The following is a 15163-nucleotide window of genomic DNA, read 5'->3' as shown; positions in this document are numbered from 1 at the left end:
GTCCGTTTATTCATACTCCTGGCCAGGCTTCCTAAAAAAATTAGACCATCATTCACATCATCTTCATCTCTCTTTCTGTTTCCCTTCCTCTTTCCAGCAACCTTGGTGCCTACTGACTGATCAAACAAATGTCTTGAAATGTTGATGTTGGGCAAGCAGTTGTATTCTGACAGGTTTTATGAGAARAGGTGGGGAGGTAGAAGACAAATGCTCTGGGAATGAGTCTATTTCAGGGAATGAGTATGCTGAACTATTTCATATTATGTTCATATGTGCTGCCTTGCAGCTGCATGAGATCTGGCATTAGGAATTATCATTAGGGGTTTGGTGTTCACATAGCTTTATGGGTACCATATCTCCTTTACCATCCATGAACCCCATTTATAATTTTGCAAAGGGTAAAATCCACACAACAGGGAAGACTCAGAGGTAAGCCCTGAACAGGGCTAGCCTTCTGTGAGGTTCAGCTTATGTTCCATTGCCTAGAAATTTCCCTATGGTTTGCAAGAAAATGCCTCTGTTAGTCAGCTGTAAGGGGAGTCTTCCAGGCTCACACCATTATATTTTTATCTAAACTCGAGCAAATTCATGTTTTATAAGAAAACATTTCAAGAATTTACTCCTCCACATCTTCCATAATGTTTAGAAATGTGTCCTTTAAAAACATCAACAACAACATGCCCTTCCCAAACCTGCAAAGTCTGCAAAGATCCAGTCTGGTAGCAGTGTTTGAATAAATAAGTACAAAGCATGTTGTATTTAGTGAGGGAATGACAGCAAGAACAGTGGGCAAAAGAAAGTGGGATCCACGAGCCTTTGCTGCCCCCCCAGCCTTTCAGCCAGATCCCTGCAGAAAAGCCCCCTAATGCCCACGTGGGAGTACCTGAGCCTCAGCAGCCCCTTGGCAAACACAGACAATTGCTGGGGGTTCAGGCCTGCACAGCTCTTTTGGCTTCCTCAGGGTGAAGGCTTTGGAGACTGATACTGCTTTTATTGAAGGCACAGCAAAGACTCCCACTGACTAAAATGTAACAGAAGCAGGCCCAAGGCCTCTACTCACAGACGTGTGAAAGGAAAGGGTTACAGAACAGGAACAGCCTTATTAATAACATCAGTGCTGGTACTCAGGTCCTATAGGAATAATGTATATTTATAAATACTAAGATGACAGATTCTATAGGGCCCTTTGAAATTCTGAGCACATGTTTTTGTAAAGGCTCAAAGAATGGTTGTTGACTTGATTTTTGTTTAATCCTGTGATTGCATATTAAACTTTCTAGAATTGGTTGTTTCCAGGAGACCTCAGAGACTCCGAATGATCTATGACAGGTAAGCTTCCTATAACAGCAGTGTCAAAATGGCCTCTGGGTTTACTTGTTTCTTTATGCAGTCATTTAACTTGAAATGAGCTCTTTTGGCAAGTTCAGAAAGAGCGAGGCGGTTCTGTCGTAGTAAGCAGATCTAACGTCAGTTAAGCAACGGATTTCGAGCAGAGGTAAGCACATAGTGGGTTTATTATTCTCAGAGGAGTAGTGATTATTCCCAGATAAGCAGTGACTCAGTGACATTGTGTGGAGCTTTTTGAGGTGTGCAGTTTGATTCAGAAGGTCATGCTTTCCCAGGCCCTCTTGCGCAGGCTCAAGACGGACCTGCACTGTCCCAGTTTTCATTTCTAGAAACAGACTGTAAGAACATTGCTCAAAAATGTTAAGGAGGACGCACTAGGACAGCATTTATACAAGACCATGAAATAATCTTGTGATTAGTTAGGATGGGAAAATTCACATTCTTCAGTGGCTAAAAGCTACAAGACCAGGGCTGCGATTAAATACCTCCGCCTGAGCAGGCACACCAGCACCTCCCAATCACTCTCCAGTGTGCTGAGAAGGGAGTGGCTTTCAAGCATATATATATATATATATATGTACGTGTGTGTGTGTGTGTATGTATGTGTGTATGTATGTATACATGAACACATACATATATACATACATACATGTCTGCAAAAGACATTTATAGTCAGGCAAAGCACCCTAACCTAGCTCAGAGAGCCTTTACAGTAGAATCCCTCCCCAAATACTGATTTTGAGGGGACTCTGTCACAGCACAGCTTTACAGATAGGTACAAAAAGACTAATCATCCCCAGGGTTTCTCCTCATGACTGTGTTCATATATAAGTAAAGAATCCAATATTCTTTGAAGGATGTAACCACATTTTTCATTACTGTTGTTCATTATCTGTCCAGTTCGTGACTTTGCATTCAGCCCTGCTCGGAGGGAGGTGTGCTCCCCGTCAGAACTGGCTTTCCCAGACTCTGCTCTGAACTGCTGAACAAACAGGTTGCAGTTTTCAGCACAGGTTGCTGCAGTGCCAGCCACTGTCACACACATCTTCGGAAACGCACAAAGCTCAGCACGTCCCAAACCCAGATAACACGGGTCCTAGAAGAGAACAGGCCCTCTCTCATCCTGAACAAAGAAATAACTATATTCCTTGAAACCCTGCCATATCACACGTCTGCTTTTTGGCCGCAACCCCTTGTCAAGCTGCATTACAGCTCCGTACTGAAGGGCCAGCCCAGCGCCTCTGCAGCACAGCTGTGTTTCAGAGTCCCTGTGGCAGCATGGCCAAACTGCCGCGTTAGCACACTCTGCTCTTGAGAAGGCACAAGCTGCGTCGCCCCCTTCAGCCATGACTCTCCAGGGCCGATTAAGAAACCAGAGCTCGGCCGCCGGCAGGAAGCCTGGAGCGACGGTGGGAAGCACTGAACCGTGGCGCTGCCTGGTGCGGGAGCCTGCCGGAGCGGCGACCGAGCAGGCAGAGGGCAACCTGTGGCTCAGCTCGAGCAAGCAGCCTCAGGCTGGGTGCTTCGGCTCCCGGTGCCAGCTCCTGCTCCCCGAGCCCGCAGGGGCTTGGGCCGTTTCGCTGGAGGTGAGAATTCRACGGGTACCTACCACAGCGAGGCCAGATACCTTTTACAAAGCTGTGTTTCTTAGGGTGTCTCTCTCTTTTTTTTTTCCCCCCAACATTGTATCTCCTCAAAACAAAAAAGCCAGTACGTCAGATGTCCTGTATAGCAGCGTACAGGGAGGGGGATCTGGGCGCCATGATGTCACTTGGCGGGGAAGCACCGGGGGGCAGAGGGAGGAAGCACAGCGGGCCCTGCTCCCCTGGGCCTCCTGGTGCTGAAACATGATCAGAGCAAACAAGCAAAGTAAAAGCTGTAAATCTAAATGACTGCTTTTATTTGTTTGCTTGTTGGTTTGTTTTCTCCCTTCCACTTCCTTGTCCCCAGCTGGTTTCTCCTCCAGGAGGCAGGCACTTGGCATTAGTATTTGCTGGGCATGGAGTGTGCGTGTCTCACATGTATTTTAAACACTCTTCCTGAGAAATTCTCATCRCTGAGATTCATCTCAGTGAATCCCCAACACATTTATAACTCAGATGCACTCCTGGTACAAGGGTAGGAAATGGAGAAAGGGTATTTTGTTTAGTTTCTTAATTTTGACCTCCAGTCTGCTCAGCGGGTTAATTAGGATATTTTGCACACTTGTGCTTCTCTCTATAAATCCATAACACTAACCTCTGATATTCAAGTTATGATATGTGTAGTGTAATCCTCCCAGTAATCTACAGTAGCATTTTCCCTTTTGCTCATGACCGTGTCTTTACAAAATAACAATTTATCTTCAAATTTTCTCTGAAAAGATGAGTCTGACCTGAAATGGATGTATATACTCCAACTTAGTCAAGCTCACATGGAAAAGCAATGTCCTGGAAAACCAGTATATCTGGGGTGGGTTTACTCAAATCCCCTGTGTTCCTCCACTCTCTCTGTCTCAAGCTCTGGAAAGGGCTGGATCTAGCTGTGGTTCCAGCTTTCTGGCTTGCGCTCATCTCTTGTGCTATTTTCTCTCCTGTTTTCCTAGGCTGAGCAGGGTGCCAGCAGCRGAGGATTTGGCCTCCAGAATGCTGGCAGCCTTCCCTCGAGGGCGCATCTCTGCGCAAGATGCGTTTGTTCATCGCTTCTTCAGCCCTCTGCCTCCACAGCTACATCAGGTTCCTGCAGGTAAGTTAACCCTTGATTTCATCTCAGCAAGAAAGAGCTACTCCACATAYTCTTTACTATGAATTTCTTCAGTAATTGAAAGGTTTCTGACATCTACCTGGACACCTCTTTTCTGTGGTCCCCCCACTCCCCCAAGCAAGCTGCAAAGTTTATATCCTGTTACAAATTACACAGCTCATTTTTCTGTTTTCTTTCGCTTGACCATTATGTTAATAATAGAAGGGGACCACAGTACCTCTACAAAGCTGAGGTGACAGGCATGTGGTTTCTCCCCCAGTCTGCACCCCAGGAGCCCAGAGCCTTTTCCTTGGGCTGGGGCACACTGCATGTTCAGGCTGACTCCCGTCGGTCCCTCCTGCCCTCTGGGGTTCCCAGCTGCTTGGCACCAAGTGCTGGCCCTAATCCCTTGGGCCGCTCCTCCTGCTCCCTGCTGAAGCTGGGAGACAACGGCTGTTCCTCGTACCCTGTCACGCTAGTTCTCCCTCAGTAGTACCTGCATTTTCTTCTTCCCTTTGCTGCTTTCTTTAAGCACACAGCCACATACGCACAGCACGTGCAGATCTGCCTCCCCCCGACCTGACGATGAGCGTAGGGTCTGTCAGGCTCCAGGTCCCGTCCCTCAGGAGGAAAAGCTCTCCCCTATCGGGCAGCAGGCCAAGCAGCCCCAGCATCCTGCCCTGTCTCCTGGGCACCAGCTACGCTACTTTGTTGGGTTTTTTTAGATAGGGGCAATTAAGAAGAAACCTTCTTGGACCACGTTGTCAAGCTATTTGAAAACTTAATTTCTGGCTTCTCTGACATATCCCAAGTGGAGGAGCAGCCAGCTAGCGTCTCTCCCAAACTGCCACCCCTCTGAAGGTGCTCTGTGTGTATGTGCACGAGTGAGAGACATCTGCATTCCTTTTCTGTTCACCCAGCCACAGAGCACAAATCTACTTTGACACTTTTAGAAAAATGAAAAGATGGAATCTCGCAGGAGCCTGCCTGTGCCGGGGGGGGAGGAGGGGAGCACTCACAGCAGGAGGGAAGTTGACTTTTCTTTATACATATAGGGTTTTTTCCATGCAGAGTTTAAATTATGCCTGATAAAAGGAGTTTCATGGATGTTTCAGTTCTTTCAAACCCTCCTGGCTTCCTCCCAATTAAATGAGGTTTGTCAAAGCCACAGGGCTCTGCTGCTGCCAGAGAGGCGGACAAGCACTTCCCGCAGTGACATCTCCAATCCCCAAGGGAGAAGATGAAAGTGTCAGTGCCGAGAGAGAGAGTGTGGAAAAAAACAGGTACAGAGACAGACAGTGTGAGAGAAAGGGAGAGAGTGAGGAGAAATAGAAGGAATGAGAAAACAGACTGGCATAATGTGTCAAGCTCTCCGACACATTTCCAGAGAGGGGACAGATTCATTTCACCTGGGTTTATCCACCATCCCGTATTTATTATCCCCCACATTGCAACAAGAAGTACCTTGTGGACAGGAAACTACATGGTGTTATCATAGCAAGTAATGTGCTGGGAACAGAATCAAAGTGCATAGGGCTGAAACACGTATGGTATGATCATGCAAGATCATATTCATGAGTGACGATTAGGCCTGTAAAAATTAGGCAATTCTGAATAATTTTCCATGTAGCCATCCCTATTGCCATAATCGTGTAAGACATTTTTTCTCCTGTGTCATTTTGGTATCACATTACTTTGGAATTTAACTGTATCATTTTAAAATTCTGATTGCTATGATAACACAGTGCAGATTTGAAATATATTCTGTTCCTACTTTGTTCTAGAGGATGCTGGCTATTAGTTCCCGTCCTCTGAAGGAGCAAGTTAAAGCAGAAGGGCAAAGAATGAACTGGAGATGAAAGGTGAAAGGAAGAGGGGGGTGATCTCAAGGTGTGTGAGAGAGTAAGCGGGAAACAACACCTGACAAAATAAAAGGTGCCCATAAGAAATTATTTTCTATTTTTATAAAATAATTGTAGCCAGAACTGTCCTTTTTATAAGTTGCTGTGACAAGTTGAAAGCCAGAGGAAGTTTTTCAAAGGTCAATTCCCTGGGAAAAAATAATTGGGGAAATCAGTGTTTCAAAGACAAGAATGCCTCCAAATAGCATCTTTCTGATTATGGAGGGGAGTGCTAATGGCTAGATGCTGGCTGCTGCCCCCAGGAATGGGGAGAGGGAGCAGGGGGCTCTTCGCTTCCTGGTAGTCAACTCTAGTAGAGGGGAACAGGATGCTCTTGCTTATGCTCACCTGGATGCAAAGTGCTGGAAAAAAAAGTAACTCACGCTGGAGGAAAGGAAGGCTCTCCGTCCGCTGAGAGAAGCTGGTCCACAGAGGCACACTACAGCTGCTCGCTCTTGCCTCTCCAGCACTAGAAAGGGCTGCTAAGGCCCAGGTTCAAATACTGCTTGCAGTCTTAGTGGGCCTTAATTCTATACATGCCACCAGCACCTCTGCATATGGCAAAGGAGAGGAGCAGTAGGCGGGGGGCAGCAGCAGTAGCGTCCCTTCGTAGAACAGGAGCATTTACTACCTTTTTCTGCCCTACACCAATCCTGAGACAATAATCTTTGTGCAGTGCAGCCCAGCACTACAGCAGCTCTGATAAAACCTCAGTCTAGCCCTTTGCCACCTGCTAAGGCAGAATGTTTTCTGTCCAATTAATCACTTCTGGAAGAAAGCTGTGATCCTTGAATCAAGAAAGCAAGAGCTGCGCTCTCAACTCCATGTCAGTTCGGAAGTGCAAAGGGCCCTCTGAGAAGGTATCTCACTCTGCCAGAGGGCAGACACAGTAACTAACAATTGCTGCTTATTATTCTTAGTTATAAATTTAGTTTCTTTTCCATCTCTTTTGCCCTCAAATGCTTTAGAATAGGCTCACTGGTGGGGAGCGTGAGCAGTGTAATTTAGGGGTTGGCACCAGCAGGCTCCCACAGAAAATGGCCTGTGAAAATGGCTCTGGCCAGCAAGCTGCAGGACAACCCCAAGACATGAGGCAGGGAGGCCTGTGATGGCACCTCAGATCATATCCCCACTGTACTAAATGTCCAGGCTCAGTAGAGACCTTTCTTACAGCTCAGGAGACATTCAAACCTAGGCATAGCATCAGCATAGCTTTTGGACATCAAGAACAATTTATGCCCCATGAGGAGGATTTAGTTGTTGCATGGATCTGATCCTGACTTTCGCTAGGAGGGACTTGCTCCTTTTGGGTACAGGTAGTCTCTAGTTATCACCTCCCTGCAACAGTTCAAAACCAGTGTGCCAGGTGGTGATGACACTGTATTGTGTCTCCTAAAAATTCCTGCTATTCAGCTTTTCAGAGACAAGGAGGAGAGGGGAGTCTTGATGTTAGCAGAGCACTGTTTTAATCCTTGTTGCCTCTAAACCTATGCAAAGCAAGTGTAAGCAATGAGGAGGTTACAGCTGCAAGCCCAAAGTCCCATTACTGTTGGGATTAGCTGGTGCTGGTAGATGTTATCACGGGGCACATATAAAGAGGAGGTGGCTTTCATGGACACCTTATTTGGGTTGGCAGCTTTCCTTAGGTTCTCCTACATAGCTGAAAGGTTTATATACTCACATTTTTTGGCTTCTGTGATTTGCCCACCTCTGTATACAGAAAATGGATATCTGCTATTGAAAATCAGATACAGACACCTATAATGTGAAGTTCCCACCAGGTGTATGAATCTGGTTTGTAATGCGTCTTAATAAGGGAATAAACCAAAGTTGGTGTTGAGCAGCAAATCAACTGATTATTGCTCCTGAAGCAGAAGCAGTCCTTTCTGTGAGGTGACAGAGCTGATCTTCACTTAACTCTGGCAAAACTCCCCTCACTTCACCAGACCCGATTTCCATAGTGGTGGCAAATTTGCTTGTGTAAATACTGGAAGGACACTGAGGTTTTGCATTACGTCATTAAGCCACCACTTTCACCACTCTAGGACAGAGCCATTGCAATATCACAGCAGATGTTTCCAGGAGCAGCGTGTGACGAGCACAAGCCTCTGGAGGTGTTGCCCCATCTAAGCTCTTCCCTGGGATGTTGTGCTTGCAGGAGCTGAGTCCTGTTTAGGTGCACAGGATGAGGGGGAGAAGAGAGAGGGCAAGTTTCCTTTGTTCGTTCCCCGGCTCAAGCTCTTGCAAAAGCAGAACTGGCACAGAGTTTGGCCCACATGACTTGTGGGAACAAAATCCTACAGACATGGATCAAATGCTCTGACTCCCTTGATCTCAGGCCAGAGAATCTCTATAAAGGTCCTATTGTTCTGGGAGATAAACTGCTCTTTTGGGGAGTGCTGTTAATACCCTTCAAGGAGGCAGACTATCGCATCAGAGGTTAGCAGACATTTTTCCATATTTTGTCTCATTGCAAAATTATATCTGAGGCTTCTTTATCTTCCACTTTCCCTTTAAGACTCTTAATTGCAAATCTAAGATGATTTAGTTGTCTTGTCTGCTGTGAAAGACAGCCGGACTGGAACTCCCATGCAGTCACTTCCCATCCTTAGGTGCACTTCTGCCTTTACCCAGTTATCAGCAGAAAAGAGCAAATGGGGATGCACTGATCAGATTTCTAAGGCACAAAAGTTAAAGCTAAGTTTGAGATGGTGACAGCAAACAGCCATGAGCCTAGGAACTCAATTAGCCTGAAAGACAACTATCTCATTATCTTTCCTAAAATGATATAAATACATAAGAATATAAAAATTTAAAATAAACTCTCTCTCTATTGACTGTCTAGATGACTGAATTTCACTGTTCAATTTCTTTAAACACCCACTTTAGTATTTATTTATTCTAAGCGTGAAGCAGCTACGATAATTAGACTGTCAGATTTGGTAAGTTAATGAGGAGTCACTGGAGTGGAAGGTTTTGCGTTTGTGAGATTGCTGAAGGAGAGAAGCTCTGTRCCTTTGCTCTATCTCTTTTTTCTTTTGCTTTTTTTCCCCCTCCACTGGGTGGGAAGGAGAGAGCTTGGCAGTGCACAGATCCATTTGAATCCTTTTGATTAGCAGGTTGCATTCCCACCACTGTTCTACCAAATAATGTTTTGCTGGTTGCTCCAAGAAAAAGAAAAAGAAAAAAGAAAAGAAACCATAGATTAGATTTCTAGAGAAGGGAGCCTAGATTAAAGAAATCCTCTTCCAAAAAAATCAGAGGGAGTGGAACTGTAAGAAATAAGATCCTGAATTAGTTTATATGGTGGGTAATGTCACAGGAGAGTATTAGGGAAGTAGCACGGTGAAGGAAAAGGACCATTTTGCAACTCTTTCTTTAACCTGGTTTCTCCACAGGACAGTCAGGGCTCACAGTCCCAGCAGTGAGGTTGCAACCTGAAATCTGTGACCTGTTTGCTTCTTACCAGAAAGGCCATCTCTCAGGAAGTTCAAGCAAGTTTTGGTGGAAACCAGGAATGGTCGAGTGCTTCTTTGGTAAGCATATGGTTGCCACTTTCAAAGCTGATGCCATTACCCTGAGCACATGAATTCCTTGTGCATGAAAGGTGGGAGAACAGAACAGGTGCCCAGGGCTGGATCACCATATCCCAGGCTGTGGGCAAAGTGGGAAATTTTCTTACATTCAGAAAGAAGAGATCAGTAAGCCAATGGCCCCCAATGCACAATGCACAGTGGTATCATTGCGGGAAGGGGGGGCGGTTGTTTTGTCATGTTCCCAAATGTCAGACCAGTGCCCTTTCCTCTGATGCCTCTCCATTTAAAATAGTTTCATTTCCACCTTGCTTAAGCTGACCAGATTGCTTTGTTTGCTTTTGTCCGTGTTGGTTAAGTTCACATTTTATAGCTTACTTGTATTGATTTCACACACAACAGAATTTTCTCATTGAAGTACCAGAAATGACAAAGAGCTCTACTCATTTGAAGGCGACCCAGTCACAATGGATGTTATGGCAATACGTATAGACCTCCACTGGAGGGATGAAGCCATAGCTTCTCCCTTCTTGGGTTTGTCCTATGTCATAACATCCTGCCGTAGTGAGCCACTGATCTGGAAACTGGATTTTATCATTGGAGACTTTTTTGCTTAGGACTCCAAATGCTGTTGTTGTTTGAAGCAGACACTGGGCATTTCTGATATGATTTGGGTTACCCTGCCACAGGTCATGTTCTGTTTTCAACTATATCTCCATAACACTGGGCTAACTGCAGGTAATGGAGTTGTTTTGTGTTAGATTGGCCTAATGTTATGATAAAATCTGCCTCCTATGCTTGTGCCAAAACCTGAGCAGAGCTAGGCAAAAACTTCTTATTTCATAACATCCTTGGTTTTATTGTATTTGCATTTTAGTAAGAGATACTTTAAAATGATACTCCAGCATCAATATTCTTGATCTCCTTGTTTTGTTACAGAAGATCTCCATTACCAAAAGATCGCCTAAAATCACTGTTATTGAAAGAAATTACAGGAAAATAGCTTTTTATTCATCCCTTCTCTTTGTTTACTTTGTACATTTGTTTGTTAGCAGCATGTGTCCAGTCAGTGTCCAGTGTTGTTGGCTGGGTCTGTGCTGCAGGGCAGATCTGGAAGCTGATCTTGAGGCCAAGTTAGCTTGACTCTCTCCATTGTCTGCCAAGCTGAGAGCAACCTAGCTGGGACAGCAAGACAAACCTCAGCTACCCCTCGGTGTTTTCAAAGGCATGTAGATGGCACAAACCTGCTATAGGATCAGTTTGCAGCACTCAGTGCCTGGTTTCACAGCCTCACTCTATCCCATCTGTCCTTGTCACGTAGACAACAGCAGGCAGACAGGACAGCCCCAAGTCCTTTCGAGAAGGACCTGACATTGCCAGCCTCGTGGCCAGACTGGGTTTTGGAGGTAGCCTGAACTCCCTCCCTGTTCACCTGCTCAGTTAAGTGCAGACAGCATGGCTGCTCACTCTGTGTGATCAGAGAGGAACTAATCCTGCCAACAAACACGTGGTTTTCTGTTCCACTAAGGCTTCTGGGACAGCTCACTTAAGCAGGGCACTCATTTGGCCAGTTTTACCTGATTTTGTGAGTATTATTTCACAAAGACATAATTTTAAATAGTGAAATCATGAAAATAGTAGGAAACTCTTAAATTACTGKTTTTTATATCAACCTGGCTTCCAAGTGATTGTGTGCCTTTTTTCTAAGCTGCTTACAGAACATATTAAACAAGCTTAAATGTCAACTCAAGTTTTCTTCCATGGTTAATTACAGGAAGACATTCTATAAGTGAAGGTGTTTGGATTATTAAAATCTTTTTTTTTTTTTTTTTTAAGAAAGGCATCTGGATTCAGACATGCAAGCAAGGTTATAAACGTAACAGGAATTTCTTTGTCATTTTAATAGGCTACCAACGGAAAGCAGGGGGGKTTGTGTGCTTTTTCAAATCTAATCGGAGGTAGATAGGCATCTAAAGCACAACAGCCTCACGCTGGCACACGAGAGAATGGAATTTCCTGGAAACATAATGAAATTGGCCAGCCTTCTTTCATTGGCCAACCTGAATTAAGTTACAAAAATAGACAAAACCAAAAAACCTAAACATACCAGGCTCAGCCATGGATCCATGGGCCCTGAGCCACACAGCAAGGGACAGAACATCATCACAGTCTCCCTCTTGTTCCCCTGATTTCAGGAAGGGAACAGATAGTGCCTGCTGTCTATCCCAGGGTGATATACACTCCATTCCAACACTCCATCCATTTTCCACCCCGTTCAACCTCCTTCCATCTACCTGCTGAGGAGGAACCTATGGATCAGTGGAGTCTGCTTCCCTTCTCATGCTGGCTCTCAAAATGCAGATAAACAATGCAGTGCCCCTTATGTGTATGTGCTACTGTACTAGCTTACTATAGTTGGATCTACAGAAAGATTAGAGCTTGTTTTAAACCAGCTGTTAACTAGAAAAGTAACTGAAGTCACTAGCCCTGCGGAATATTTGGAATTAGGATTTATTTTTCCTTTCCATTCAGGGATTTAGGCCATGGATTTTTATCCTAACGTAATTCCATTGTAACGGGCAGATTCTCCCCTCCATTGCACCAAGGACCTTTGAAATAGCTCTTGAGACTGATGAAATGAAGTAAAATCTTTGTGGGTATAAAACAAGGGCAGAGTCTGGTCCAGGGTGCTTTATTTTTAAAAGTCACCTTTCAGTGGAAGAGAAAAAAACTGTGCAGCTGTCCTGCCTTTTGTTTTTCAGAAAGCAATGTCAGAAAGATTGACTTGGCAACGAAGATGTAACAGCACAGTCTGGACGTTGGTCCTGCAGAATAAACTCAGCCATGTGTCACTTAATAGAGAGATCCCTGGACCAGAAGATCGATGTACAAACAGGACAGATGGAGACTGACAATTGAAAGAATGTAGAGGCTGATCCAAGGCTTACAGAGACCTGTCATTCCTGGGGTTTGCCTACAGTCTCCTTCAACAAAAGAGCTCCTGAGGGAAGGAGGGGATTAGTCAAAAGTTGAGAGAAGTCTCCAGGGAAGATGGTTTCTTGGATAAAGWTGTCAACAAAAGGAATTGTTTAAGACTATTTGTTATAATTTCCTAGAGGGAGCTTCTGCCATTACTAACAGGATTACCAGCATACTGGTTCCACACCAGCAGAGCATTAGACGTGTGCATTGCAGACTGGTTGCTTAGAGCTGAATTCAGAGGTCTTCTTATACTGGGTCCCAAATGCATGCAGGTGTTGATGAGCAGAGGGGAGATGGCAAAGAATTAAGATGAACCAAACACAGGCCATTTTTGGTCCAGCTGTTGCAGAGAGCACTGGCACACTGAGTTACCAGGGTGTTTTAATCCCCTTGGTCTTGGGGCTGCTGACAGGCTATGAGAAGGAAAACTAGTCTGAGGCGAGTGCTGAGCAGGATACATGGACAAGTCACTGAGAGCTTTTTTCCCAGCTACAAGTACTCTGAAATTTCTCACAGGATTCTTCCTGTAAGAATATGGAAGTAATAATATAATAATAATAATAATAATAATATAATAATAAGTAAGTACTTACTATGTTCATATTCTAGTCTGCTTGGTTTCAGTTATCTGAGATGTCTTTTCCTCACCTCTGGAACATCAGAAACAGGAAGACTCAGTGTAACTTCACAGTAGTTCTGGGAGGAAAAAGGAAGAAAAAGAGAAATAGTCAAGGGGCAGGCATGCAAACCTTCCTGAATACATCTTACTCATCTAAGTAGTGTCACTGGCAAGACTGGGAGAGCTTCTCTGAGCAAGAATTATGCAGAGCATTGAGGTATCAGAACAAACCAGTGGTGGAGCTATGGGGAAACACCAGAGAAATTGGTGGCAGTCATAGAAAGAGCTAGAAGAAGGCATTTTGGTGTCATGGAGGTACATCTCCACCCACACCTCCCCATCCCAGTCCATTGAGTGTTAATCAACCACTGAAGATCTGGGCAGGAAACAGCACAACTGTTTACCTTCCTCTTTCTCCTTGTTATAGCCATAATTACAGAGGAAAAGAAGGTATAGACTAGCTGCAGGCACTTCTCAGTTAAGAGGACAATGTTATGTTCTACGTTGTGTCACAGTCCTTAAAGTTCTCTGCCTTGGCAAAAAGGGAAGCTGTGTCCCAGAAAGTCTTTTCCACCTCTAGGTTGCATGGACCCAGACTTTCCAGACACCAAGCTCTCTCCAAGTGAGTGTGAATGCTTGACTTTCTTTTGCAATATTGGAGAGAACTTTGTCTTAATATTATGACCTTCTGCATTTCATTTGCTCTGCAACGAATCTATAATAATATTGCAATGACCTCACAGCAGTATAAGCAGGATCAGATTAGAGCTATGGAGTTCTACTTAGATATGTATCTCTGTGCTAACTTCCCATGTTCAGGGTTATTTGTTGAGAGAAAAGAACTTCTTTTGAAGAAAATCAACAATTCTTAAGCACATTAGCAGTGGCTGTTGCATTGCAAAAGTTTCCAAAAAAACTATAGAAATAAGGAGATTTTCTGAAGTGGATTGTGAGCTGCATAGATAGGAGATAGCTCTCCACTTCTGAGTTACCCTGCATTGTCATTTACATGTCCAAAATAGCTGTGAACGATGCCCAGGTTGGGACAGGGGTATTCTGCATTCCTTTTGCACTCTTGAAGATGATTGGGCTAAATGCAGTGAAGAAGCAAGATCTCTAATGTCTGCCATAGAATGATTATGGCTGGATGTCTGCTCCTAATTGGGAGCCACTAAATGCTCAAGATATGTTAAAGAAATGGACTTGTTATGCATGGGCAATGAGGGATCTAATGATGGGAACGGAATCACTTTCCTCACCGTGTCTATCAGGACATCAGTTGTAAATTTCTTCTGCCCTGGAGCAGCAGAGAGAGAGAATGGCTCTGCTGTTTTACATAGCTGCTATCCCATAATGGCCAAAGCTCTTATGCTAAATTGCCAAAGGACCAAATGACACCTCCTACCACTCTGCCTTGAGGGTAGGAAAGCCAGGAAGACCCTGGCAGAAAGATATGCTGCAAACCGACACTCTTCTAATTTTTAACCCAGCATTGGAGGACCAGTGACTTAAATACGCCTGATGACAGAGAGAAATTTCCCCAGAACCACCCCTCTCCCACACTAAGAGCAGTATTATTTATATCAGGAGTACTGATATCAGTATATTTTCCATCCCTTGGCCTGCCCAATCTCAGGGGCACCAGCTGTCAGGGAGACCAGATGTGGTTCTGTGATGAGTCAGGAGGAGAAGATAAAAAGAAGCACTTAGAGGGACTAACTGGTAGTAGATTTCAGGCTGATGCTTAGGCTGAATAGAGAGGAACCTCCTCAGTCTGTAGGTTCCATGGATCCATTCCATTAAAGATCAAAGAGCCTCCCAGAACTTTTTGCTCTGAAGGAAAAAGGGAAGGGGATACTCGAAAGGGAGTCTGTGAGATCTGAGTCCATGTACCAAATTACTGCCACCCAAAAAGGTGGTCTTGCTTCCCCATTTCCCTCTCTGCTTATAGCTTTGCAGTGTTTCTCTCTTTTGCTCTTTGGACTTGTCTAAGCCCTTGAATAGCTGATTTAACTCGCTAAACAGGTGGAAAACTATTCACTGTTTTCCTGAGTTAGTTT

At 44.6% G+C, this 15163-nt stretch overlaps 1 protein-coding gene across 1 annotated transcript in view; it reads left to right on the top strand.

Annotated features, from left to right (window-relative positions):
* Positions 1 to 10470, top strand: part of CDK15 (cyclin dependent kinase 15) — a 40357-nt gene extending 29887 nt beyond the window's left edge. Inside the window, 4 exon segments of the mRNA XM_026088208.1 lie at positions 1281 to 1329; positions 3932 to 4071; positions 9368 to 9505; positions 10442 to 10470. Of these exon segments, the coding sequence (XP_025943993.1) occupies positions 1281 to 1329; positions 3932 to 4071; positions 9368 to 9505; positions 10442 to 10470 (356 nt within the window).
* Positions 10471 to 15163: the final 4693 nt, after the last annotated feature.

The sequence above is a fragment of the Apteryx rowi genome, unplaced genomic scaffold (assembly GCF_003343035.1).
Source record: "Apteryx rowi isolate R43461 unplaced genomic scaffold, aptRow1 scaffold_12, whole genome shotgun sequence".
NCBI lineage: Eukaryota > Metazoa > Chordata > Aves > Apterygiformes > Apterygidae > Apteryx > Apteryx rowi.
The sequence above is the reverse complement of the archived record's forward strand: the minus strand, read 5'-3'. Positions and strand labels throughout refer to the sequence as shown.